The sequence below is a fragment of the Puma concolor genome, chromosome A2 (genome assembly GCF_028749965.1).
Source record: "Puma concolor isolate L17-30 chromosome A2, mPumCon1.1.hap2, whole genome shotgun sequence".
Lineage (NCBI taxonomy): Eukaryota > Metazoa > Chordata > Mammalia > Carnivora > Felidae > Puma > Puma concolor.
Genome location: NC_141668.1, coordinates 116723068 through 116750575, shown reverse-complemented (window position 1 = coordinate 116750575; position 27508 = coordinate 116723068). Strand labels below are relative to the sequence as shown.

Below are 27508 nucleotides of genomic sequence, written 5' to 3'. Positions count from 1 at the left end.
ATGACCATCACATTTTTCACAGCAGAGGCCACTTATGGAGCTCCTACTGTATGCCGGGCACAGAGTACTACTCACAATTACTGTTCTTAGCAGATGAGGAAACTGAGGCTCAGAGAAGGGAAGGGGCTTGGCCGAAAGGACACAGCTGGTGAAAACCCGAGTGATGCTTGATGCAAGGATGTCATTCCACCCTTCCAGCCCCCAGCCCTCCAGTTTCCCTGGGCAGGAAGGGGTGGCCCAGGCCCAGGGGCTTACACGAGCTCCGTGCAGGGCTCTGTGTCGTTCACTAGGACTTGGAGCTCGGAGCCCACATGGAGGTCGCTCCCGTGGATTGTGATCCTGGTGCCCCCTGCCTTGGGGCCCTTGTCAGGCTCTAGGAATTGAACCTGGGGCAGCTGTGAGGAGGAAGACAGGAGGTCAGGCCTCAGGCCACCCCCCAGGTGTGTGTCTGGTGGGGTGGGCAGGAGGGTGGGTTCAGCCTCCCTTACCACGTAGGAGAAGCGCTCCCGTGACTTGCCCTCTTTAGAGGCGTTCACCGTCACCACGTCTGAGAATGCCTCTGGGGCTGGCCCTGTAGCACACACAATCCTGGGGGGAGGTAGCTTGGGTCAGGAGAGCAGCTGGAGGGTCTCAGGGGCTGGGTAAGCAGCACCTGGGTTCTCTCTTGAATGATGCCACCCCCCCACCCCGGCTATACCCCGAGGGTATGTGGGCTCTCCACCCTTGCCCTCAGCTTCCCGCCTCTCCGACTCACAGCTGGGACTGCCATTTGGCTGGGACAGCCAATGGCATCACCTACATCAAAATACTGAAACCATTCCCTATCAGCTGGAAAACAGCCACTCTGAAACCCCGATGTCACCCTGATGCCAGGCTCTTCCCCAGGACTACCCACCTCCCCTGCCCGCCCCGCCTGACTTTCCCACAATTCTACAACTATGTGACAAAGGGGTGAGATAAGATGGTCTCTTGGGATCTGAACATTCTCCAACCATGAGGACATTTGTTGGGCTAGTAGACTGATAGCTTTTCTGCAAGCCTGACTTACAGCTCCCCCGGCAAAGGAAATCAGCTCACCCCCTGCTTTTCTACAGCCCCTCTGGGCCAGGCCCCACAGCGGTAGGCTCAGACCTCTGCACCACACCAGCAGCCCCACACTTTGTTAACTACAAGGTTTTTGTTGCTTTTTTTTAAAAAATCAATGCAAGGCTTCTATGGAAGTCCGGCTGTTCTGGGGGAACCTGGGAGGGCCTCCCAGAGCAGCAGGTGTTGAAGTGGGAACTTGAAGGATATGGAGAAGCGTCCAGAGTAGAAAAGGGCGGAATGCATGGGGGTGGGTAATGGCTTCAACAAGGTCTGGAAGACCTTGTGCCACTTCTAGTGAGCGGCAGGGTGCTGAGGAGGGTGGGAAGGCAGAGGGGAGAGGGGAGGGCAGAGCTGTGGTTGGCACTGTTGGGAGGGGTGGGGGGGACGCTAGAGGTCATTCAGAACAGCCCTGGGGACTGCCACTACTCACTCCTCCGACACCGTGTATCTGTCAGCCAGTGGCTCACAGGCCACGCTGCCAATCCACACGCCATGGGCCACGTCGCTAAGCCGCCGGCCTAGGTTCCTGCCTCGGATGGTCAACAGGGTCCCGCCGTCCAAGGGGCCACTCAGGGGCTCAATCTGCCAGGTGACCAGAGGACGAATGATGTTCTGAGGCTGGGACGTCAGCAGCTTTCCCCACCCACTGCTGCACACACCCAGGCAAGTGCACGTACACCTGCTGCTCAGGAGGAGGTACGGAGGCTCTGAGGGGGTGGGGGCCGCTGCTCACTGGACAGGTCACGGGGGCTGCCAGTGAGGATGTGCCCACATGGGTCTGGGGATGTGAGTGTGCAAAGTCAATGACACCTGCGGAGGGTGGGGGCTTCTGTGGACAACGCAGTCTGCTCCCAGTGGCCATGTCTGACCACATGATCTCGCAACCCAGCCAGAGCTGACTGGGTCAGGGATGGGCACCTGACCCAGCCTACGCCAATGAGAATCCTTCCACTGGACTTCGTCTTAGCTAAAACTCAGGCTCGGTTGTGATTGCCGGCCTCACTTATCACCATACCAGCAGGGTTTCCCCGACCTCACCATAAAAACTAGAGGCTGGGGGCACCTGGGGGGCTCTGTCAGTTACACGTCCGACTTCGGCTCGGGTCACAGTCTCACGGTTTGTGTGTTCAAGCCCCACATTGGGCTGTCTGCTGTCAGCACAGAGCCCGCTTCAGATCCTCTGTCCCCCTCTGTCTCTGCCCCTCCCTTGCTTGCTCCCTCTCTTTCTCTCTCTTTCAAAAATAAACATGAAAAGAAAAACAACTAGAGACTAGCGCTAACATCTTTTCCGGCCCAGACTCCCTGCTTCACTCTATTTTTCTCCATAGCACTTATCGCCTTCTATATATAAATTATTTATTTCCTTACTTATTACTGCCCACCCTCCTCCCCCACTAAAACATTAGCTCCGTGTTGGGGTGGCACTTTGTTCACTGCTGTGTCTCCAGCACCCAGCGGCCCTGGCACCCAGCAGGCGCTCCCCAGGTGATCCTGCATGCATACAGCTGGTTATGTGCAAGCACGTGTGTCACAGGTCTGAGAGCCCGTGTGGGGCGCTGTGTGTCGCACATGCAGGCATGCGGGTGCGACAGGCCTCCGTGGGTGGGGGTGCTTACCGCGCGGATCTCGGGGGCAGGGCAGGTGCCAGGCAGGGGCTGCAGGGGCCCTCGCAGGCGGCAGCCGTCACTCCACACACACAGATGTCCCAGGTCCTCCCGGCCTAGGCACTGAGAACAGTCAGGGCTGCCCATGGCGCAGTTATAGACCTCCACTGGGAGAGACACAGAGACAGCATGGGTCAGCACCCCCCGTCACCACTGTGCCCTCTGCATTCACTCACCATCACCCAGAGGTGGGTTCTGGTTCTCCAAACTCCCCAGGGCCTTTGCTAAGCACAGTGCAGCCACAGCCTCATTAATAGTATCTGTCCACACCACGATTCTACCAGGTGGGAGCTCTTTGTTTGTTTGGGGTTTTTTAAATTTTTTTAATATTTATTTTTGAGAGAGAGAGAGAGAGAGAGAGAGACTGACCGACCATGAGCAGGGGAGGGGCAGAGAGAGGAGGAGACACAGAATCCAAAGCAGGCTCCAAGCTCCAAGCCATCAGCACAGAGCCCAACACGGGGCCTGAATCCACGAACTGGGAGATCATGACCTGAGCCAAAGTCAGATGCTTAACTGACTGAGCCACGCAGGCACCCCACCAGGCACCCCATTTGACAGGTAAGAGACCGAGGCTCAGAGGGGAGGACTGACTTGCTCAAGGTCACAAAGCCTGTGAGCGGCAGGCCCGAGATTCACACCCAGGCCTGGGTGGGTCTGTTTACCCACCAGTGGGGCTCTGGGATGCTAGGGGATCACTGAGCAATGTGGGCAGTGGGCACCAGGGCCTCAGACCCTTGGAGTGGCCCAAGCAGGAGTGCTGGGAGGGTTCTTCAGGGTCTTGGGTGTGCAGGTTGGTTCTTCTGGAGTCTGTCTCTGGGACCTTCATGGTGGGGACAGGGGGGCGGGTGGTGGTACCATATCCACTAGGGATATCTGAGGCTCCCCATGAATAGACAGACTCTTAAAGAATTGATTCAATATGTATAATAACAGTAAGGACACCAATCACCATTTGGGGCGTGCTGACTGTGCCCCAGTCACAACTGTAAGATCTGTGTGCATCGTCTCAGCAAATCCTCACCAAGCTTTCTGTAAAAGGGCCTGTGCCTCATGTCACATGGCTGAGAAACAGAAGGCCAAGCAAGCGCCTGAAGCTGCACAGCCATCGGCATACAGATGTCTGGCCCACAATAGCTGCTCAATGAATAAGAACGGAGTGACCAGGTACAGAACGGCAAGGCTGGGATCTGAGACCCTGTGTGTTAGGGAAACACAGGGCGGGACATCTGTGACTGTGCGGTGGGCACTGGATAAGTCCCCCAAGGTAGAGCCCCACCCATTAAGGCTGAATCCCCAGTGGCCATAGGGCCGTAGGGGCTCCCACCTGTTATGGGGTCAGGGCTGTCCAAGAATCGGGCTGGCTGCCCCTTTAGTTGGAGGCTGAGTGGAAACATCTGGCTCTTCTGGGTCGTGTGCAGCTGCAAAAGGACAAGAAAGAGCATGAGGGGTGTGAGTGGTGTCTAGGTCTCTGCTGGGGGGAGGGGATGCATGTCGTGGAGACAGAAGAGGGCAGGGCTGTTGAGGATAAGGGGATCAAAAGGAGGAGGGGGATAAGGTGGGAAGGAAGGAGTATAGCGTCTGGACTTATGCAGGCCTTCCTACCGCCACCCCCCCACCCCCAGAGCCACATCACTTACCACCACTTGGTTGCAGTGTGCAGTAGATTCATTCACCCATACGGCTTCAAAGATCTCCTCCGGCCCAAAGCTACATTCTAGGGCTGCACCCTAGGAGAAATGGGGTTGCTGAGGAGAGGCAGATCAGCACCCACTGCTCTCTAACTCCAACTTGTCATGGGTTGCTGCCCAGAGTAGTGGGCTGAGCCCTTTTATCAGGCCCCTACTCCTCCAGAATGTCCTTCCTGGCCTTCAGGTCCAATGATGGAAGGAGGGAGGCAAGGAGTACATGAACACCTGGAACCTGTTGCTCCCCACGCGACTAAAAGCTTCACCAATATCTCCCGATGGCCTAAACCAATGGCCTTTTACTCGGCTCATAAAAATCCAATTCTTTAGCATGACTGCCATTCAAGGTTTATCCCAGTGAGTCTCCACCTGTTCTTTGAATCTTACTACCCCCCACCTCTGTCCCCCAAGGCCGATGCCCCAGCCACAGCAGGACACTCTTGGACATGGCACAGGCTGCCCTGCCCCTGGGCCTTTGTCCAGGCTGTTCCTCCTACCCAAACAACTTGTCTCCCCTTTAGCCACCCAGCAAAACACAACACAGCCCTCAGCATCCAGCTCAAATTGTCTCATGTTCCAAAGACTTCCCAGAGCCCCCTTAAATCAGGTGGGTGCCCCTCATTTGATCATTCATTCATTCATTTAGCAATGAACATTTGGGTGCATGTTAGGGGCTCTAGGAGGCTCCTAAAGCCTGCCCACACCCTGTATGTTGAGGACCACCCTTATCTCCCTGCCCAGGCTCTTTTTACACTGGTCTTGCCACCCACTGGGAAGGGTTAGGGTTGGGTCTCAGCCCCTGTGACACCTCCAAGGGCAGTGGGTGGCAGTAAAAGAGCTCAGGTTCCATCGGTTTGAATCCTACCTTCTGCCTTTCCTAGCTGTGCAACTCTGTGCAAGTGGCTCTCCTTTCTGAGCCTTGGTTTCCTAAATTTTGCAATGGAAACACACATTCCTAGTCTGCAGGGTTGCTGGGGAAACGAGATCATGTATCTTTAGTGGGTTGCACACTGTGGGTGACTAATATATGCTGGCTGTTAGTATGCAGGAGGTGCTCAATAAATGTTTGTTGACTTAAATACACAGGCCCCAACTCCCCAGTCTTATCTTGCCCAGCACAGGCCTCCAGGGAACGGTATCAATAAATATTTGCTGACTGAACAAACTCAGGTTTCATGTGTATTAGTCCAGCCTCGTGGCAGGACTTCCTGTTTATGTCCCTGTTGTTAGCACATGTGACACCCTGAGGAGAAAGCAGGTCAGCACACTCCTCTCCTCTGGCCTACCCCCTCTCCCGCTTCACTCTGAAGCTAACACAGGAAGGTGGCTACTGATAGGGCTGCAAGCACATTTGCCCATGCTGAGCCAGGAGGTGGGTCAGCTCAGGCTTCAGCCACTCAGCATAGCAGGCCCAGCCTGTCCTGAGGCTCCCCAGACTACAGGCTCAGCAAACAGGAAGGGGGCTTTGCCCCTTCCTGCCCTTAGTGTTCTAGAAGCAGGTCGAGGGCCAGGATCACTGAGGCACACTGGGGGCAGACACATGCCTCCTGCTTACGGGACCCGAACCCAGGGCTTGGGCCTCCCCACGCCAGGCTCCTGTAGCCCCAGGGAGCAGCACCGCCCTTCATACCAGACCAGGCCCCTTCATACTCCTAAGGCTCTGTTCCAACCACTGCAGGAGGGAGTCTGAGGGCTGAGGGCACTGCCCACACAGAGCTCCAGCCCCAGCCACAAGGCTGCCTGACACATCCCAGATGCCTGGCACGTGGCCCCCACGTGCGACAGCTGTCACAGGCCTTCGCTCCCCCTTGGAAGCAACAGATGGCGAGTCCCTAGGAGCTGGGGAGGGGGATGGCTGGCACACTTCCAGAACTCGTCAACGCTTCCCACCAAGATGCTCTTCCAGGAGGGACCCAGGAAGGAGCTGAATCTCCTCCTCCCCATGCGTGGGTGCAGAGGTGACGGCAGATTGTAGGGAAGAGCACTTTCTCAGGAGTCCAGTGCTAGGGTGCAAGTCAAGCCCTATGTCGTGTACCTAGAGTCATCTACTTCTCCTTTCTGGATCTCATTTTTCCCATCTGGATAATGGGGAATAGGGCAGCACAGGGGTTCTCTGGACATTCTTCAGGTAAGGCATGTCAGCCATGAAATGAGGAAATGTGTGCAGAATTACAAGTCAGCCTAGGGGGTAGGGCCGGCAGGACATGGACAGTGCCCAACCATGGGCTGCAGCCCAGCTCTGCCAGGAGAGCTTTACAGGGTAGGGGAGTCTGGGGGTCCTGGCCAGGGTTTCCCTCAGGAGCTGTTAGCAGCTTGCTGTCCCTTGGGCTGGGCCCTCCCCATCCACTTCCCTTTCCTCTAACCCCCTGCAAACACAGTGGGGCTTTCTCAAACAGAATCTGGAAACTCAGAGAAACAAAACCAAGGTGTGGGTGGAGGGACCAGAGCATGGGTCCTCATCCAGAACAGCATTCTCCTGCCCCCACCCCCAGGCCTGGCCTCCACCTACCTGGAAGGCAGCATTGGCTAGATGCACGGGGATGCTCTGTAAGCTGCCTGTGGGCATGGGTGCCAGGCGTGAGGGCAGGATCTGGGGGCAGTCCTGAGGGCTCTGCAGTCAAAACACAACAAGGTAAGGGTGATGCGGGAGCATTTCAGAAGAGACAGGATTCACGGCCATGCCAGCCAGCCTACTGTCGCAGCCTGCCTCCCCAGGGAAGTACTTGCCAGCCTGCACAGTGAGGAAACACCAGTAACAAAATCACAGCAGCCGCCACCACCGAGGGCAATGTGCCCAGTGCCTCCCACACACTGTCTCTTTTGACCCTCATGACAAGCCTACAGGCAGGCTTTATCGGCCCCATTTTATAGATGATGAAACGGAGGCATTCCGCGATGATGTAACCTGCCCAGCGATGGAACCAGTCCCGCCATGGCTGTTCCAGGGCATACTTTGCAGAGGAGGTCAGGAGGCTGGGGTTGAGGGCTGGCCCCCCTCCCCATCTCTGGGCCTCATCTTTCCCAGCTATAAAATGAGGGGCTGCACCCATTCTCTGAGACCACGCCCAGCTCCAAAATGCGGTTTCCAGGATGACACATGTTAAATGATTCAGAAAAAGAACTCCAAATTTCTGAACAGCCCACGGGAAACAGGCTATGAGGACCCTGGTGTCCTGAGGCTCCACACCCCTCCCCACTTCTGCAGGTGAGAGTCCCAGCCTCCGGGCAGAGGCGCCAGCCCCCCAAGAGTCCCGGGCAGGCCTGGGCATCAGCATTCTCACATTGGCAGTACAGCCACGGAGGCCTGGTGGAGCAGGGGCCACTTCGAAAAAGGAAAGAAGTTAGGGGCGCCAGGTGGCTCAGTTGGTTGAGCGTCTGACTTTGACCCAGGTCATGATCTCACGGGTCGGTTCATGAGTTTGAGCCCCACACTGGGCTCACTGCTGTCAGCAAAGAGCCCGCCTGGGATCCTCTGTCCCCCTCTCTCTGCCCCTGTCTCACACTCTCTCAAAAATAAATAAACATTGAAAAAAAAAAAAAAAAGGAAAGAAGTTAGGGGTGCCTGGGTGGCTCAGTCAGCCGAGCGTCCAACTTTGGCTCAGGTTATGATCTCACGGCTCATGAGTTTGAGCTCACATCAGGCTCTCTGCTCTCTGCTTCAGATCCTCTCCCACGCCCCCACCCTCTCTGTGCCCCTCCCCGGCTCGTGCTAACACCCACTCTCTCTCTCAAAAATAAATAAACATTTAAATTTAAAAAAGGAAAAAAGTTAGGGAGGGAGGGCAGGCAAGAGCTGGAGGTTCAGAAACATGGCGATGTACCTGCGGTCAGAGGGCAGAGCTGGTCTGTGAACTCCCACTGTCTGACTCCCAGGCCGGAAACAGACACCAGGGAGCAGGGCTGTGCCCACCATGCCACCTAGTGACCTCTCTGAGCTTACAAGTCTGGAGCCCCCACCCCGCACTGTTGTTCAGACCTGAGGGCCCCACTGGGCCATGTTCTGCCTCCTCACACTCTGAGCCTGACCTGCTGAGACCCTGAGAGAAGGGGAGATTGGGACCCTGCAGCCGCCACACCATACCAAGGGCTGACCATCCCAGCCTAGAGGTCTGGCTGGGAACACAATGAAACATGTGTGTCCACCTTGAGGTCAGCCAGCCAGGGCAAAGGCCTCTGAGGATAGAACTTGGAGGCCTCCCTGGGTCTTTTCTCCTTACTGCTAATCAGACAGGGAGCTCCCTGAGGGGAACCCTGGGGGGCTCGGCATAACACTGGACCCTGAGGAGATGCCAGTAACAATAAATGATGACCATGCCCACATCAGAGATAGTCACCAGCTCACACAGCCCTCACTGTGCTCCTGGACAGTTCTAAGCACACCACACCATATTAATTCACCAAATCCGAACTCCCAACAATCCTCTGAGTTAAGTATAATCATTACACCCATTTTACAGACTAGGAAATCGGGGCACAGAGAAGCAGAGCAGTTTGCCCAAGATGGAACTGGCAGCACAAGAGGCCTCTAGTTGTCCAGACTGTTTGCCGACCACCAGGCCAGAAACCTCGCCTAGACTGGTCCGTTTCCCGGGGAGCAGGGCCTGGTACGGATCACAGAGGCCTCGGCCAGAGAAGCAACATGGCTAGGCCCAGGTGAGGCCTCCTGAGCTGACTGTCGTCCTGCGGGGCTGGGAGGGAGGAGCTTGTGTCCAGCTCAGGGTGAGCCCACACAAGCCTCTGGCCTCTGGGCTGCCATCTTCCGCAGTCTCGTGTGTAAACCCCATGGAATTTCAGGGAATGGAACCCACATGTTTGCAATCAGTTTTCATGGCTGCTGCCAGCTCTGCCTTGCAGCTGGCCGGGGGCTCTGTGGCTCTGTCTTCCCAGCTCCACCCCACCAGTGGGTAAGTGGCTGACAGGAGGGGCTGTGGGGTGAGGGTCAGAGCAGGAGTTTCCACGTGAGCCCCCCCCAACCAAGGAAATGACGTGGAAGCATCCCTGAGGGTTCCCGCCCCCCCCCCCCCATTCTCCTTAATCCCTACCTATGATCCCATGGCTTTGGATGCTTGTACCCGTTCTACAGAGTGGGCCAAGGCTAAGAGTCCTGGCACACCTTTGCCCTCCTTTGGTACCTCCCCCCAGAACTGGCTAACCCTCCACAGGGCCAGCTGGTATGTCTGCTGCTGGCCTCCAGCCCCCACCATCTGCCTCCAAGTCTGGCCTGGCCTTTGGGGAACTTCCCCCACAAGCCTGTGGTTTGGGAAGACTGACTCTACTCCCTAGCCCCAGGGATAGGCCAGTGTCCCAGGCCTGCCCTGGACTCAGCAATTGGTTCAGGGAGTGTACGTGACCCTAGTGCAGCCAGCAAAAGTCAACTCTGGGACTTCCACAGAACCAATAAGAAAGAGAAGCTCTTTTTATTTTCTGGGGCTGCCAGGAAATCAGGAGCCTGCCTGGAGCTGCTGAGGTCAACTTGCTACCAAGGGGGGAGGGCTGCCAGAGCATGAAGCCCAACCAGAGGGGCAGGGAGCCCTGAAAACATGGTCGGAACTCCTGGATCCAGCTATACCTGAAGGTGATGCCACCACCCCTCTCCCCCCCCCCCCGCCCCCCCCGCCCCCCCGCCCCAGATTTCACACTCATAGGAGTCAATTAATTCTGTTGCGGCCAAGGCTAGTTTGAACTAGGGTTTCCCCCAGTGCAACCAAAGGATGGGGCCTCCCTGTCCCATCTAAGCCAAGCCATCGACACGTCAGAAGGAGGCTGAGTGGCTTCTCCCCTTTGCTGGAGTGCAGCACAGGGCAGAGCCTGCAGGTTCAGGAAACCACGGCCAATCGACCACACTCTAGGCAGAGGAATAAGGACAGCTGCTGAGTCAGCAGTGCCAAAAGCCACAATCAACCCGGACAGGAGCCCTGTGGGTGCTGGTTCACAGAGGACCTCACCTGTACCCACACTGGGACTCACAGACTCTCTCACTGTCTCTCCCACATTCAAGGGTCAAGAACTGATGTCCCAATCCAGCATGGCTGGCCCAGACCCTAAACCCATCTCGCCCGGTCCCTTTCTACAGTTCTGCACCCTCACAGCCCCCTAAACTGCCCCTTGTTCCTACCAAACCACTCTCCCCACTGGCTCCGAATGAAGTCCAATTTCACGGTGGCATCCACGCCAGGCTCCCCAGGAAGGGGGCCTACTGTCCTATCTCTCCTCCCCTCCTCTAAAACACCACACCCACTTCCTGGCACCCTCCACTCCTCCACATCCTCCTTCTGCACTAGGGAAGTGCAGGAGACTCCCTAGTGACAGGAAACTCAGCCCCTAGCACCTCCCCAGGGACACCTCCCTGGCCTAACCCAAGTCCTACTGTCTCCTCCCAGCTCTCGAGGGGTGCAGGTGGATGTGCAAACTCCCCTGTCCACCACCTGACCAGAAACATGTCACCTGCAGGGCTAACAGAGACATAAATAAATGCCATCTTAAGTATCAGTCAGAGACTTCTGCAGGCCTGGGGAGGGGGCTGCCTCTCCTCTTGCTAGATTACCATAGTCCTCTAAGACAGACCCTCTCTGGGGCTCCGATCCCAGTTCCTGCTAGATTACCATAATCCTCTAAGACAGACCCTCTCTGGGCCCACCGCTCCAGCTCCTGGCCCCCAGAGCTGCAGACCTGGGGGAGATGGCTTATGGGGTGCTGCCTCAGAAACACCTCTAGACTGAGCTCCTATGCATCTGTCAGGACCCTGCACAAAAGTCCCCCTCCCAGAGAAGTGCTCCCTGGCCCACCCAGCAAAGTAGCCACCCGCTCCTGAGAAGGATAGTGGCCTTTTAATGAGTACCTACTATGTGCCACATATGGAGTTGGTGCCTCACAGGTGCAATTCAAGACTCACAGCACAGCAAAGTAAGGCCATTTTATAGTAGTAAAATGTACAATTACACAGTAAGTAAAATAGGAGATGGGGAAACAGGCACAGAGAGGTTCAGGAGCTTGACCAGGATCACACAGCCACAACTCACACCTCAGGCCCTTGGCTCATGATGGGGAGGGCAGAACTATGTCTAACTGGGTTCCTTCCCAGTGCCTGCTACAGACCCAGTCATACAAAGGGTGCGCAATAAATGCTGGATAACCGTGTTGAGCCTGTGGGTCCTCCTCAACAGCCTATCAGGCTGCCAGCACGAATGCTTCATGTTTCACATTTATTGAGCCCCTCTGTGTACCCAGCCCTGGGCTGGGGGCTAGAAGATGTGGACCCTAAAAAAGAGCAGGACTCCTGCTTGGCCCGGACTTCAACACAGGGGCCCAGGGGCCTCCTCTATGGTTTGGCCACACAGACTCCACTAGATCTCTCTCCCAGGGCCAGAAGCCCCACATTATTGTCTCGGTTTTTTGAGGTAAGCTCCTGGATGACCCTTCTTCAAAGCAGTTCAGAGGCTTAGGCAGGAGGTACAGAGACCAGAGGGTTCCAGGTGTGGGCCATGGTGCCCCTCCTTAGCATCTGAACACTGATCTGTACCTGCTTGGAGGGTTCCTGATGAGATTCTCTGAGCCCAGAGCCAAGAGGCTGGGGGTTCAGATGCTCTGGGAACTGGGCCCGCTTCCCTGGGACACATGCTAGGAAGCAGTGCCCCCAGGACCCTCTTTGCTATCTCAGTTGTCCCATCTGGAAAGTGGGCGGGAGCATCTCCTTCCTGGGGAGAGGAGCCTCAGGCAGGGACTCAGTGCCTCACCCTGACCCCTCACAGCCCTGATACAAGACAGAGGCTCCAGCAGCCAGGTCTGAGAGGGGATGAGCTGTAGTCTCAGAACCTCGACACCCTCTCCCACCCCAGTGTAGCCATCCCACCTGGCTGAGCATCACCGCCCCAGCCAAAGCCTCATTTGGTCATCCCTGGTAAGGCTAGGATGGCCTTAGAAGCTTTTGGGGCAATGGCAGAAGGCCACCCTGCAAGTGAACACACGGCAGAAACCAACCAGGCGCAAGGTATGTGGCATTTCCATTTGTACTTCTCCCGGTCCGCCAACTCTCCCCACCATGCCCACCCTGGTGTAATTGATTCAATCCAGCCATCCCACAGCACCAGGGAGGGCCTGGATCCTGGCCAGCGGAGAATCAGCCTATAGAGCTCACGGGACCAGCATAAACAACAGGACCTGGGAGCGTGTGGCTCCTGAGACCAGCTCACCTTCTCTGCTCAGGGACAGCCATGGCATCACCTGCCCCAGGGTCCCCAGCACCCATGGGGAGACCAAGCCAGGGGCCTTTCAGCCCACCTCCTGATCTCGGGAAGGAAGGAGAACATGGGCGCCAAGCCAGCGGGGCTTAGATTCAAGGTCCCAGTCTGGTATTTCCTGGCCTCAGGGACAACTGCCCTGAGCCCGCAGGGTTGTTGAAAATGTTACAGGTAAAATTTCAAACTAGCCAGTACTGACACGGTGTGTAGAAAGGAGCCCTCCTACTACAGGTGGGAGTTAAAACTGGCTCAGGCTTTCTGGAGGCAGTTGAGTCAAAGATGTAAAAATGTGGCCACACTTTCACCCCAATATGCTATTTCTAGGAGTTCGTCTCCAGGGAATAATCAAGGACGCACGCCATGCCCTGTCTATATCAGAACACAAAAAAGAAATGGGAAGTGATCGGTACATCCAACAACAGGGGATTGGTTAAATGTGCTGTTATGTGATGAGCCCAGCACAGCTGTTAAATCTGGTGCCAGGAAGAAAATTTAATGATGTGGAAATGTTCTCAACATATTAAAAAAAAAAAAAAAAAAGTAAAGAAACAGGCAGAGGGCATTCCACCCAGGCCTAACTTACCACGGGATTCGGTGAGGCCTCACACCGTGACTGGTTGGAGACACAGGCATGCTGCTGGGTGCACCAGAAACAAGGCCACTGTGCTGACAGGCAGCTGGTGCAGCTGGGAGACAAGGAGCATTTCAGACACTCGGATGCCCACCCCTCATTTCACCCCTGACCCCAGGAACTGGGACCTAAGAGGCAGATCCCGGCCCTGGGGAGAAAGGTCTTCCTTCACCACCATCATCATCAGAAGGTGGGGCACTTTGAAGATACTGAGCTACCTGCTACGAGAGGCATGTGAGGATACAGACAAGCAGGGCCTTTAGGAGACTAAATTAAGGGTAATCAAAGCACTTCTCTCTGCCCCTGCAGCTTGAATGCCCACAGAAGCCAGGTTAGGGTGATAAGAGTTTGCTGCACATAAATGAGCCAGAAAATGAACAAGCGAGGGCCCTATCTGCCTCTAGCACACCACTGTTTTTCTTCCAAGGGCCTTCCTGAGAGCAGAGACCCTTCCCTGTTCCTCCTTCCACCACCCAGAGGCAAGCACCCTGACCCACTCACGCTGTGTGTGGATACACTTGTCCGATGCGGCTGCAGTTGTAGATGGTGAAATTGGCCCTGACGATATTCCGCCCGTTGACCCTCACAGACATCTCAACAATCACGTGATCTAGAATGGACCAGGGAACCAGGGAGAGAAGGACAAAGGGGAGTCTCCCCTGACCTCGGAGGCTGTGATATCAGGACCCCCATGCCTGACATTCCATTACACCCCTTCAGGGCTGTACTCACAGCCCAGTGAGTGCGGTGCTTACCCTGGTGGGGCGGGAAGGGCGGGAACTCGTCCCTTGGCAGGAGGTTGCAGTAGGCGATCTGGTGGCCAAAGGCAGGGCCCGGGACCCGGGCCACAGTGCGGATGTTGTTCCCATAGTCACAGGCCATCTCCATGCCACTGAGGCTGGGCAGGCTGCCCGAGATCTGCAGGATCATGCCCTGGGGGCCAGGGACCCTCAGCTTGGAGAGTGGGGAGCAGGCCTTTCCCCTCGGGGCCCAGCCCCCACTCTAGCAACCCTGGGAGAAGGGGTGACAGGTGGCCAGGACTCCAGGCCAGAGGGCTATATCCTACATGGGGCTCACTAGGCCTCAGTTTCCTCATCTGCAAAATGAAAATGACCATCTTACAGTAGTCAAGGAGGCTTTGAGTCATCTGGTCCCTGGGACTTCTCTGACCTCATCTCCTAATATTCTCTCCAATCTACCAATCTGTTCTCACCTCAGGGCCTCTGCACTGGCAGTTCCCTTGGCCCAGAACACTCTTCCCAGATACCCACCTAACTCACCTACTTCATATCTTTGCTCAAATGTAACATCTGCACCATGGGCCTAGCTCCAGCCTCGTCTAAAATGTCGACACTCCGCCACTCATTCCCCACCCCCCTCTCTCTTCTGCGCCCTTTTCCCCACAGTACTTTTCACCATCTTGCCATCCTATCTTGCGCGTTCTCTCGCTCCACAAGCATGTCAGCTGCTCAAGGACCAGGGCTTTTTCTGTCTTGTTCATTGCTGTGTCCCCAGAGTCTAGAACTGCTGTTAGCACATAGTAGGTGCTCAATGCTCTATGTGATGAACGAATAAATGAATGGATGTATGGACAAACCTGTGCCTGGTCTGCTTGTGGACATAAAACATGTGAAGGGCTCTGTGATACATAATCATGCGGAGTGGGTGCAGAGGAGTCCCAGACCCCACCTGGCCCATTAGAACCACCATCTCCCCCCTGTTGATAGGTGAGGATAGCCAGCCGCAAGGAGGTCACTGAGGACAGGGCTGAGTGGGGCCCAGGCCTGCCTGTCCCTCAGCCCTCCCCAGACTGCCTGCTATGGGTGGGGAGGGGGCTGTGGCAGCTCCAGGCCTTCCTGAGCTCAGGCGAGGCAGGGAGTCCCTGCCTCCACACTGCAGATTCATCTGGTCTGTTTCTGAGCACAAGAAATAGCAGCCTGGCACCTGGTGGTCCCTCTGACCCCTACCTGTACCGGGCCTGGGAAGAGGCAGGGGGTTGGGCACTGACTCTCCTTGTATCCCCCAACTTGCTCCCTCCCTCTTGAGACTCTGGAGCCTGCCTCTGTTGAGTTCAAATCCCAGCTCTGCTCCTCCCTAGCTGTATGACCATGAGCAAGTCACTTTACCTCTCGGTGCCTCAATTTCCTCCTCTGAAAAACGGGGATGTTAAGAGCATCCACTTCATAGAGTTGTATAAGGACCAACACAGGTGGACATCATGCACATGGCAAGTGTGGGCACTCAGTAAGTGCTCAGTAAAGCCCAGTCATTCTCATTCCTTGCCTCCAGGTCCCAGGGGCACTGGGGGCAGGAGTCTCTACCTCTCAGGGCTTGGGCGCCAGGTGAAGGGCAGCTCCCCACCCTGTGTCCCCTCCCCACCCCGAGCTGAGTCCCAGCTCCCCCGGGACTCACTGGATACTCCTGGTGCACGTCGATCTCTGCAGGCAGGACAGTCATGGCGGGACAGCGGCTGGGGCCCTCGCTGGCACTGGTCCAGAAATGCTGCTGGCTGTAGTTGGCGCAGTCTTGCTGCAGGGTGCACCTGGTGCGGCATGGCACAGGTCAGGACCCCGGCGGGCCCTTGGCCCCACTGCAGCTGCCCACACCCAGCCTCTGCCCCCGGGAGCCTCACCGTGTCTCCAGGGCACACCAGCCACAGTAGGCGTCGGCTGCACCCACGCAGTCCCCGCAGGTGGCATGCACAGCACAGGCGGCGACTCTCACCCTGGCCATCTAGAGGCAGAGGGGAGGGCCCAGCTCAGCGGGGCTGCCGGCCTCTGCCCGGGGAATCGGCAGTGGCGAGGGCCACGAGAGGCCAGGGAAATTGAGGCTCGACGCTTCAACAGGGGAAATTAGGAGAAACAGGGCTTCCCTGCAGAGGTGATGTGTACACGGGGAAGGCGTGGGAAGGGAAGGCGCCCCTGGTGGGAGGCAGAGAGGAAGAAAACCCACGTGTCCTGGGACCCCGTCAGGCCAGGGCTCTGGCCTTACCTGATGGGACGTCATCAGATAAAGGTAACCGGGGTCTGCTGGGTCGAACTGCATGACGTGGTGCACAGGCTCCCCGTAGGCCACCGTCACCACCCGCCTGCTCACCACCTGCATGCTCTCGTTCAGGTTGATCTGTGGGGGTGGGGCATGGCCGTCAGGGTGATGGGGCACTGGGAGGGTGCCCACGGCAGGGTTATGCCCCTGGAGGTGGGGATCTGACTCAGGCTTGGGGTCTCAGCCTCATCTTCTTGCAGACCTTCTAGGACTGGTGGGAAATCACAGACATATAAGGGGGGCGGTGGCTTTGGCCTCTCCACCTTTGCCTCTGCTGTGGCCCCACCAGGAACTCCCTCCCTGACTGATCTTCTCCATCACATCCCACCCTGGGAATACATGCAGACCTTACATTTTACAAAAGATTCTCTGGGCAGCTGTCTGGCATCATGCCTAAGAGCAGGGATGTGGGTTTGAATTCCAGCTTTGACATTTACGTGCTGTACAAACGTACAGGTTGTCACTTCCCCTCTGGGAGCCTCGGCTTCCTGACCTACTAGGACTAATGACGGCACCTGCCCCTCGGGACGGTGGTAAGCACAGATGGAGAAGATGCCTGTGAAGTGCTGATGGGGCCACACTTCTCATGCCTCCCCTCTTGTGCCCATTTCACAGATGAGGAGATGGAGGCCCAGAGAGGCTACAGACTTGGTGAGAGTCATAAAATGAAGACACTTCAGGGTCACAGTGCAAGCCCAGGCCTATCTGACCCCACAGTCCAAGGATGAGGCTAGAGGGTGCGGTCCAAGGTCCTGGCAGGAGGAAGACCAGGACCAGCTGAGGCCTGGAAGCTTCTCTGGCTCTGAGAGTCCCTCTGCATGTCCTCCTGAGGACAGACAATGTCCACAAGAGCCCCATCAAACTTTGTTCTTTTTCAGCTGGCCCCTCATACTTCCAACACATTGCCTTGTCTAAGGCCCTGCCAGGCCCTGACTTGGGACCAGTAGTTTAGATGTCTCCCTGGGCCTCCTACTTCCTGGCCTTCTCTGTAGGCTCCAAACCTTTGGTAGCTCCCGCCTGCTTATGGAATAAACTTGTTCTGGTATTCAAGGCCCCGACAACCAACCCCAACTTACTCCGCCAGGCTCATTTCCACCCATTCAACCCAACACAAGCATTCCAGCCTGTAGGCCTTTATCCACGCTGTGCTCCCTGCTGGAGTATTTCTCTTCCTCCACTTTCAGCCAGGATCTGTCCTCCCAGGGCCTCTTCTGGAAGAGTTTCTCAAATGCCCTCCACACACCAAATTAAAATTACTCTCTTCCCAGGCTCCCACAGGCTCTGTTCCAGCCCAAGACATCACCTGTCCCAGGTGACCTCTGGGTGGGGTCTGCCCAGGCAGCCTGGCCCCTGCTCAGTCTCCGACCTGCTCCTGCCCTTGCCCCAGGCACCCGGCAGACACTTGGTTTATTTCCACTCCTTCAAACGTCTATTGAGCACCTACTGCGCTCCAGAGCCTGGGCTAGATGCTATGATCTAAGCCCTGAGCAGGGAAGGGCTGGTGGGAGAAGGTGGTGCCCAGCGCAGGGTGGTGGGTAAAGAGGCCTGGGTCAACGGGTCATGTGGGCTCCTGGTCAGCTGGCCCAGGGGCAGCTGTGTGACTTCGGGGCAGTCGTTTCCCCTCTTGGAGGTTTAGCATCCTCACCTGGGAAATGGGGATCCTGGCACTACCTGCTTCACAGGGGACAGCAGACTCTGACCACAGTCTGGGATGGTCTGGTTCATTTCCCTCATGACAGATGAGGAAACTGAGGCTCAGGGTGAGAAGCAGCCACCCCCAGGTCACACAGCTGGGACCAGCAGAGCCAGGATCCAAATCCAAGTGTCTGACCCCAAAACATGAGTCTCACTGTCTAAGGACCCTCACTGGGACTTCAAAGGCTGAGAAGGATGCCCACCCCACCCCATTCCCTCCCTGCTCCCACACCTGCACCTTTCACCACTGCTAGCGGGCCAGCTAAGGTCCCGGGGCCAGGTGGCCAGGGCTTCAATCCCCAGCCTACCCCTTGGCCCGTGGCGTCCGCCTGGGCAGCTGAGGGAATTGAGTTATCAAATCTGAGTCAATTAGGCCAGGGCCTGGCACACACTGGAGCTGTGCCAGGCAGCTGACTTTCCTAACAGGCAGAGGGTGGGAGGTGGCTGGGAGGAAGCCGGCCCAGGCCCTGGAAAGCCCTTCCTACCCCATGGTGGGGAAAGCAGGTGCCTCTCATCCTTCCCGGCTCCACGAGTGTTGGGGCCAGGCATCATCACCTCCAGAAACCAGTCATCTTGGTCGGGGAGATCTTCCGAGGGCAGCCAGCCAGGTGGGGGAGGGAAGGGCAATGAGAGCCCCCACTTGCCAGGCTGTGGCCTTCACCCGTCAAAGCCTAACAGCAGTCTCAAGAGCCAGGGCTTACAACCCTTCCCAGATGGGGAAACTGAGGCCCAGAGAGAGAAAGTGCATTGCCCAAGGTCAAGTAGCCAGCAAGCGGCAGAGCCTAGAGACTTGAACTCAGATCCCTCTGCTTCAAAGCCCAAGTCCTAGAGACCAGAGGGAAGGGCCCTCTCTCAGGCCTGGTTTCCTTCTTCTGCAGGACAAGACAATTTGTTATGAGCAAGAGTAGAAGAAACAGATGTGAGGGGCGCCTGGGTGGCTCAGTCGGTTGAGCGTCCGACTTCGGCTCAGGTCATGATTTCGCGGTCCGTGGGTTCGAGCCCTGCTGAGCTGTCAGCACAGAGCCTGGAGCCTGTTTCAGATTCTGTGTGTCACCCTCTTTCTCTGACCCTCCCCTGTTCATGCTCTCTCTCTGTCTCATAAATAAATGTTAAAAAAAAAAAAAAGAAAAGAAACAGATGTGAAAAATGCTTTGTAAACTGTAAGGTGCCAGGCAAATCAGAGAAAATGAAGGCCAGTATTAGACCTGTAGTGTCCACCTGTGCAGCCTACCCAGGCTCAGCCTCCCCCCACACCCTCCACCTCCCTCAGACTCCCCAGCCCTGACCCCCCAGCCCTACCTTGAGCAGCCGCCCACTGACTGTGCCCAGGAAGACCACTGTGTAGTTGCTGACACTGGCCACGGCCACAGAGGAGAGGCCCGGGGCTCGGAACACAGGCGTGGCCTTCAAGGGCTGCAGGACGGACAGTGGGTGCTGCAGGTGCGCAGCCCCACAGTCCAGTTGCTCCGGCTGCAGCTGGAAGAGAAGGAGTATGTCACACCTTGGCTCTAGAAACTTCTTTGGCTCCATGCCCACACTGTATGTCAGACCTCAGCATCAGAGCTTTAAAATCACGCTGCCGTTTTACACGCCCTGCTCTGGGCTGGGGCCCAAACATAAGCAGGACCCTATCCCTGATCGCGGACGGACCCCTGACCTCAGCTTCAGTCCCAGAGCTGCCTCGGAGACATGACATTTCAGGTAGTAAGAACCACATAGGAAAAGTTATGGGACGGAGGCAAGAAGAGCCGGCAACGGGGCAAGGTCAGGAGGCCGGGAAGGTGAGGACAGGGTGAGGCCTGCACATCCTCATGACCTTGGAGCTGCCCCTCCTGACGGGTCACAGCGGGCAGAGCAGAGGAGCCCACACCAGACCATCCTCTGCTTCAACTTACCTGCTGATACCCAAGAGGTATCCCTCCTGCCTTGGCTGGGTCTCGACAGCAACCAGGGGGGTTTCCTTCTCCCAGGTCCTCTGCTCTGACCCCGGCACCACCATCCAAGTTCCCAACAGCTCACCAGACCCCAGACTGAGCCCCTCTCCTCCTTGCCCAAGATACATCCCCCCACCTGCCCACATCACAGATGGGCAAACGAAGGCAAGGCAAGTCCAAAGGCACAGCCCTGCCATCTGCATCAGCCCAGTGCCACCCCCAGTGGCGACCCAGTCCCACCACACACTGGAGTGAGACCAAAGCAGCTGGTGACCCCAGTCCCCAGGCACTCCCTGGACTCATTCCCACCTCCCCCCGTGTCTTGTTGCTTCTTCCAAAGGGTCCTTGTGCAGTTTGCACAAAGATACAAAACAGGCCTCCAGGATGCACCTTTGAGAAGATAACTGCGCAAATCCACAAGGATGCAGACACAAGCATGGTTTAGAAGAGGAGGTGGGGGAACACAACCTCAGTGTCCAGCAGGATTGAGCATGAAAATAATGGCGCATGGTCCAGGAGGGCTGCCCCCACCCCTTGGTGACACCTCAGATCTGTATGGATTATGACGGAAAGATAGCTGGCTGAGAAAAGTCACAGGATATCATAGGGACCATTTTGGTAAAGCTAGTGCATACACAATGAGGTAACGGTCACAACAGTAGACACATTAACAGGCTGTGTTTATGGAGAACTGAGATTGTACCAGGACTGTGCATCGACTCCCTAAATCCTGGCAGCCCTATGAGGTCCCATGTCACAGATGGGGAAACTGAGACTCACAGGGGAAGGGGCCTGCTCTGGATCAGTTGCAATGTCGTTCTTCTACGATGAAAAACTGGCAGCAGACTTGAGCCACACCTCGGCCCCCTGGAGGCTGGGATGTGGGCATCGGTGGGTCTGAGCAGGGATTCAGAAGGTCACCAGAATGTAGCATCAGAACTGGCTTTAGGGTGTAGCCTTAGAATCATTTTGCTGTGGCTTAAAAAAATTTTTTTTAACATTTATCCATTTTTGAGAGAGACAGAGACAGAGCACAAACTGGGGAGGGGCAGCGAGAGGGAGACACAGAATCCGAAGCAGGCTCCAGGCTCTGAGCTGTCAGCACAGAGTCCAACGTGGGACTCAAATTCACAAACCATGAGATCATGACCTGAGCTGAAGTCGGACGTCAACCGACTGAGCCACCCAGGCACCCCCCAAAATTTTTTTTTCTTTTTTTTTTTAACGTTTATTTATTATAGAGAGACAGAGAGAGACAGAGCATGAGCAGGGGAGGGGCAGAGAGCAAGGAAGACACAGAATCTGAAGCAGGCTCCAGGCTCTGAGCTGTCAGCACAGAGCCCAAGTGGGGCTCGAAACCACAAACCACGAGATCATGACATGAGTCGAAGCTGGATGCTTAACTGATTGAGCTACCCAGGCGTCCCTGTTGTGTGTGTGTGTTTTTTTTTTTTAATTTCTCATTTATGCTTTTTGTAAGCCTAAGCCACTGGTGATGTGCCCGTATGGGTTTTGCTCTAAAGCTCAGCTAGTTTTCAAAAACAAACAATAAATACGAGGTCCTCCCGTCCTTGGGTGAATAAATACAATTTGGGGCCCCACAGGCTTCCAGGTGGGGCCTGTAACCCACAGTGTCCCTGGGGGGCCAGGCCCTGAGCCCAGAGGTGGGGGAGGGTGGAGCTGGGGCCACCCGGAGGCAGGACCCATGAGTGGGTGGTCTTCCCCAGGATGGCTGGAGGTGAGCAGGCAAGCCACCTCACTTCTTCGAGCCGCAGTTTATTCAACTATTAGGTAGGTACATCTCTTGCACCCTCCCTCACAAGAACAGGATGAGATCATTCACCATGAAGCGCCTGCACTGTGTGCTCCAGAAGTATTGTCAGACACTGTTGCCATTTCAGATATGAGTGTCACTAAAATGATTATTATAAAGTGGAATTTGGAACAAATTGTGCCTACTTCAAAAGTTTTCCAGCTGGACTGCCCAGGAGCACCTTAAGTTAGCCCCTCTGGTCTGGGCCCACTCTGGCCTCAACCTGTCCCCCTGAACAAGGGAGCCCTTTAAAAAGGCCCTCAGTTGGTTAAGCATACGGCTTCGACTCAGGTCATGATCTCCTGGTTTGTGAGTTTGAGCCCCACATAGGACTCTGTGCTGACGGTTCAGAGTCTGGAGCCTGCTTTGGACTCTGTGTCTCCCTCTCTCTCTGCCCCTCCCCCACTTGCATGCTGTCTCTCTCTCTCTCTCTCTCTCTGTCAAAAATAAACATTAAAAAAATGTAAAAATTTTAAAAAAATGCAAAGAGGTCTCTCCTGCTTGAAACTTCTGATGGTTTACACAACACTCAGAATAAACACTGGATCGTAATCCTCCCTTCAGGGGCTATGAGCCCATCTAAGCCCATCCCATACCTTCCTCACCCACACTCCTCCTCCACTCCAGCCACATGGGCCTCATTTCTGTTGCTCATACACTGGGCCCTGCCTCAGGGCCTTTGCCCTTGCTGTTCCCTCTGCCTGGGATGTCATTCCCAGACAGTGTCTGGGGTGTCACAGAGTTGGCTCCTTCTTGTCTTTCAGCTTCAGACCTACCCTGCCTGACTTCATTCTGTATGCCCGAGGTGGGGGTCAGCTGTGGAAAGAGGGTGCTGAACCATTTCCCTGGCCGCCTCTCCCAGGTCCTGGGCTCACCCCTCAGCAGTCCTGCAGCTGCAGGGAAGAGGTGAGGGGGGCACTGTCAGCAAGCAGGCAGGAGAGTGGGCACTTGGGCCCAAGGCCGCCACGAGAGAAGCTTCTACTAGGGGTTACATAACTTTTCTTCGCTGAATATGGATCACTTGCGTCATGAAATAATAAGCTGTTTTAAAATTAAAATTGTAAACCCTTGCCTGGGGGACATGATTTTCCTCCCTGAGCTCTGAGAGAGGGGGAGGGAAGGGAAGACCCGGGAGGCCCCAGATGACACCTCTGGGGTTTTCTGCCCTGGGCCTTGCAATGGGGGACCCCAGCCAGCCAAGAGAAGCCGGACAAGGCACCCAGATCACAGTGATTTGTGGGCTGGGCGGCAGAGTGGATGAGGCAGGAGCACGCTGGGAATCCAGCTCTCGCCTGCCCGCCCTGACGTTCACAAGCCATTAATTCTGTACCGAAGGAATTTTCTAAAAAGCCTTTCCTCCAACTTTTTTTTTTTCTTATCCTAAAAATAAAATCTAAAAAAAAATTTTTTAAAGGAGAAGTAACCCCTGTCAGCTGCTCTGAATGATCTGTGCTCTGAGGGGGAAGCTGACTCCCCGACCGGCAGGAAAGATCACAAGGCTGCAAACTGGCTCAAAAGTGGAAGCTGGGAGACGTGTCCACCAAGCAGGCGGGAAATGCCTCCCCTGCTGGGGGAGTGGGCTGAAGGCTTGGGAAAGAGGAGACAGTGGCCTTGGGGACGGCCAGCCAGCCCAAATGTGGCCTCAGCCAAACTTGGTCTCCAGGGGCAGTTAGCTCCACAGGCTCAAAATACCGCCCGGACCCTATGACAGACACTGTCTGAAATTCCTCCCCTAGCACCCGCCTTCTTTCAAGCCTCACTTTGCGTAGGTCTTTCAAAACACAAATTCCCCTGAGAGCAGGGAAGGGCCGGTCGATCATAGCAGTCCCCTCCAATCCAGTGGAGCCACCATTCCAGGCACAAAACTGGTTAACTCCTCTCCGGAGTAAAACCCTTCTCCAGCTCCTGGCTGTCCTTAGGAGCAAGCCTGGCATTCAAGGCCTTTGGATCTGGTTCCAACCGCTTAAGCTTCATGTCTTGCTCTTTTCCTCTGTCCCACCCTCTGCTCTGACCACACCAACCTCTGCAATTCCTCAAACGTGGCCACACCTTCCCACCAGGGCTCCTGATCCTTCATAATGTTATTCCCTCAGCAGCCAATGCCTTTCCCACACCTCTGAGCCCTCATACTTCCCCTGGCTCATCAGTCCCCCTTGTCTTGACTCATGTTATTCCCTTTGTCAGACATGCCCAGGCAGCAAGTTTTTCACCAGCTTTCAAGATGTGCCTCAAAACACACACACACACACACACACACACACACACATCCCCTCTTCTGTGACAGCACTGTTCTGGTCACCACTTTCATTTATCATGATAGCATAAACATGAGCTTCTCCAGGGTGGAGACTACACTCCAGTGTGAGTGTTTCCTAAAGAAAGGAGACCAATTTTGACTAAAGTGTGATTGACTGTATTCAGCTGCTGCTTTTCCAGAGATTGAGAGCAACACTGCCATGCTGGGTGCTGGAGAACGAGACCGACATATGGGCCAACCGTATGCCTAGTGCGTGTGTGGCAACACGGGAATCGGGTGTTCAGACCCAGGCGGCACCTGGCTGCTACTTTTAGTTCCTCTAAAAGCCTCAGTTTCTCCCTCTCTGAAATGGGATGAGCAATAGCTGGCTGCTGGTCTCAGCTTTTTCCTGAGAGCAGGACACACCCTCCCTCTTCAGCTAGCTGCCTCCTGGGGCCAAAGCTCTGCTCTGCCCACTCTCCCATTAAAACTCTGACATATTGATTTCACTACCAACTGTAATTGTGTTGAGTTTCTCTTCCCAGGAAGCCAGTGGGAGCACGAGCTTCAAGAACCCAGTTTCTCAGGCCTCTGCATCCTGCCCACGGACCCCACCAAACCTCAGCCCCACCGCAGGTGGCTCCGAGGAGGATGAGGCGGCAATGGGGGGCCAGCGTGGCAGGCTGCAAGGCCCAGTGGTTCCGTCCTGGCTATAGACTACACCGGCTGTTGGGGCTTTGTGCTTGGGAATTGAGGGCACTTTTCCGCCTCAAGTTTTTGATGGTTATTGAATCGAGATCCCAGGAAAGTGAAGTTTAACTGTGAGGACCTGGAAGGGCGCAATGGCTTTCGGGTATTAAAAAATATGCCTGGGCTGGGGCTGGACCAAACCCCCTTCTATTCACCCTCCACGGTGGCCAAAGGGAGCTTTTATTTTATTTTATTTTATTTTTTTTTAAATTTTTTTTCAACGTTTATTTATTTTGGGGACAGAGAAAGACAGAGCATGAACGGGGGAGGGGCAGAGAGAGAGGGAGACACAGAATCAGAAACAGGCTCCAGGCTCTGAGCCATCAGCCCAGAGCCCGACACGGGGCTCGAACTCACGGATCGCGAGATCGTGACCTGGCTGAAGTCGGACGCTTAACCGACTGCGCCACCCAGGCGCCCCCAAAGGGAGCTTTTAAAACTGCAAAGCACTAAATGCAATGTGGGACCCTGGAAAAGAAAAAAAGAATATTCGTGGAGTAAAGTCTGGAGTTCAGTTGAGAGTAAAGTATTAAGTTGGTTTCTTGGTTTTGACAAATGTACCATGGGAATGTAGAACCTTAGCAATGGGGAAAACGGGAAGGAGGGTACGCAGGAACTATCTGTCATTGTACCTTTCCTATACATCTAAAATTATTCCAAAATAAAAAGGTTATTTAAAAAAACAAACAAGCAGGGGCGCCTGGGTGGTTCAGTTGGTTAAGTGTCCAATTTCAGCTCAGGTCATGATCTCAAGGTTCATGGGTTTGAGTCCCACGCTGGGCTCTGTGCTGACAGCTCAGAGCCTGGAGCCTGCTTCAGATTCTGTGTGTGTGTGTGTGTGTGTGTGTGTGTGTGTGTGTGTGTGTGCCCCTCTCCCGCTCTCATTCTGTCTCTCTCTCTCTCTCTCTCTCTCAAAAATAAATAAACATTAAAAAATTTTGGGGCGCCTGGGTGGCTTGGTCGGTTAAGCGTCCGACTTCGGCTCAGGTCATGATCTCACGGTCCGTGAGTTCAAGCCCCGCGTCGGGCTCTGTGCTGACAGCTCAGAGCCTGGGGCTTGTTTCGGATTCTGTGTCTCCCTCTCTCTCTGACCCTCCCCCGTTCATGCTCTCTCTCTCTGTCTCAAAAATAAATAAACGTTAAAAAAAATTTTTTTTTTAAATTTTTTTTAAAAGAAAAAACCAATCACAAACCAATTTGTGTCTCTTCTAAAGCTCAACAGCCTTCCATGGATCCCTAGTGCCCTCAGTATAAACCCAAACTTTGCTCCTGGGCTCTCAAGACCCTGTTCCACCTGGCCTGCCCCCCTCCCACCCTGGGGCTCCCCTCAATGCTGTTCCCTGCCAACTCTTCCTTCAGCTCAGATAGCCAAAGAGGATGAATTCTCCGTCAGGAGACTGCTGCAGAGACCAGGACTAGAGGAGACGAAGCAAGCAAGGACCAGGTAGGGTGGTGATGGGGGTCTGACAGGCAGCCTGCAGGGGGCCACAAAAGCCACTAAACTCTGCAGGATTGTTGCTTCACACAAAGCCCTGTTGAATAGCCCCCACCCCCACCCTTCTTCAGAAGCCCTGAGGATAAAGGGGGAAGCATTGTCAAGGTTCACCCACGGTACCCAGGTTGGGATTTGAAGCCACACTTGTGACCCCAAACCCAAACTCCCCCTTCTAACTTTAGCCCCTGCAGTTTCTTGGAAACCACAGCTAATGGCTATGGCTCCAGGCTCCACTAAGCCGACGCCTCCACTGACGATAAACTGAGTCATTGAAAGAGCCATGGGCCTACTGTGTGTCGGCCCAGGGAGGAAACAGGATGGACCTGGCTCTAACGGGCATCCGGCAATGACCCCACACCAAGGAGGAAGTCACCTCCCGCCTGGGAAGGAAATACCAGCACCTCCCAGTGGGTGATCAAGATGCTTATTTCCTGGAGGGGTGGGCGGGGACAGAATGTCCAACTGAGCCACAGAAAACAGTCAAGAGGCCTGGCTCCGAGCCAGAGGTGAAACCAAGGCACAGAGAGGGGCAGAGGCTTCCTCAGGAAAACAGTGTGATAATTCCCTACCTGACGCCAGGCTGCCTGAATCAGGCAGGAAAAACCTAAGAAGTAGCAATGGACACAGCAGCTAGGGTAGACCCTTCCAGAGTTTCAGAGAGGAGCACCTCTATATCCCTGACCCTTCTCTGGAGGAGGTGGGTCACCCGGCCCCAGGGCACTGAATTCATCAAGGCAAGCTGAGACCATCTGGAAGAGTCGTGTCAACCTGCCAGCCAGGCCATCCTTAGCACGATATGTCTGTCTAGCCACAACTGGCACCCTAGACTCTGCCACCAAGCTGGACACAGCCTGGAGGGACAGCCCCCAGGCTGAGATCAGGGGCCTGGCTGGATTGAAGACCTGCTGTGGGTAGGCCCCAAGCAGAGCTACCTCACAGGCACACTCTTGTTGTGTTCCCATTTTACAAACAGAGAAACTGAGGCTCCTGATGTACTAAGTCTTGTGGCTCATTACTCGCTCTGGGATGCCACATCCCATCTGAGCCTCAGTCTCCGCATCTGTAAAGTGGGGACAATAACAGCACCCTCCATAGAGAGCTGCTGGAAAGAGCTCAGCTCACAGCAGCCCTTGAAACTGACAACGGCGGATACGCAGTAAACGTTCCCAATTAGCAGTGCAGGTCACATGGGAGCCTGGCAGGACAGACAGTTCCACCACTTCCCAAAGTCAAG

The 27508-nt window shown here is 55.3% G+C and overlaps 1 protein-coding gene across 2 annotated transcripts in view; it reads right to left on the bottom strand.

Moving 5' to 3' along the window:
* PLXND1 (plexin D1) overlaps positions 1–27508 on the bottom strand; it is a 60172-nt gene that overhangs the window by 20652 nt on the left and 12012 nt on the right. For both annotated transcript variants that reach the window (XM_086697363.1, XM_025922686.2), the window contains exons 2-15: positions 19346–19522; positions 16298–16429; positions 15939–16039; positions 15719–15848; positions 14062–14239; positions 13808–13916; positions 13259–13361; positions 6948–7049; positions 4391–4480; positions 4078–4171; positions 2703–2857; positions 1517–1668; positions 489–588; positions 256–395 (exon numbers count right to left, since the gene is read on the bottom strand). In XM_086697363.1, the coding sequence (XP_086553489.1) occupies positions 256–395; positions 489–588; positions 1517–1668; positions 2703–2857; positions 4078–4171; positions 4391–4480; positions 6948–7049; positions 13259–13361; positions 13808–13916; positions 14062–14239; positions 15719–15848; positions 15939–16039; positions 16298–16429; positions 19346–19522 (1763 nt within the window). The remainder of the gene's footprint in view (positions 1–255; positions 396–488; positions 589–1516; positions 1669–2702; positions 2858–4077; positions 4172–4390; positions 4481–6947; positions 7050–13258; positions 13362–13807; positions 13917–14061; positions 14240–15718; positions 15849–15938; positions 16040–16297; positions 16430–19345; positions 19523–27508) is intronic.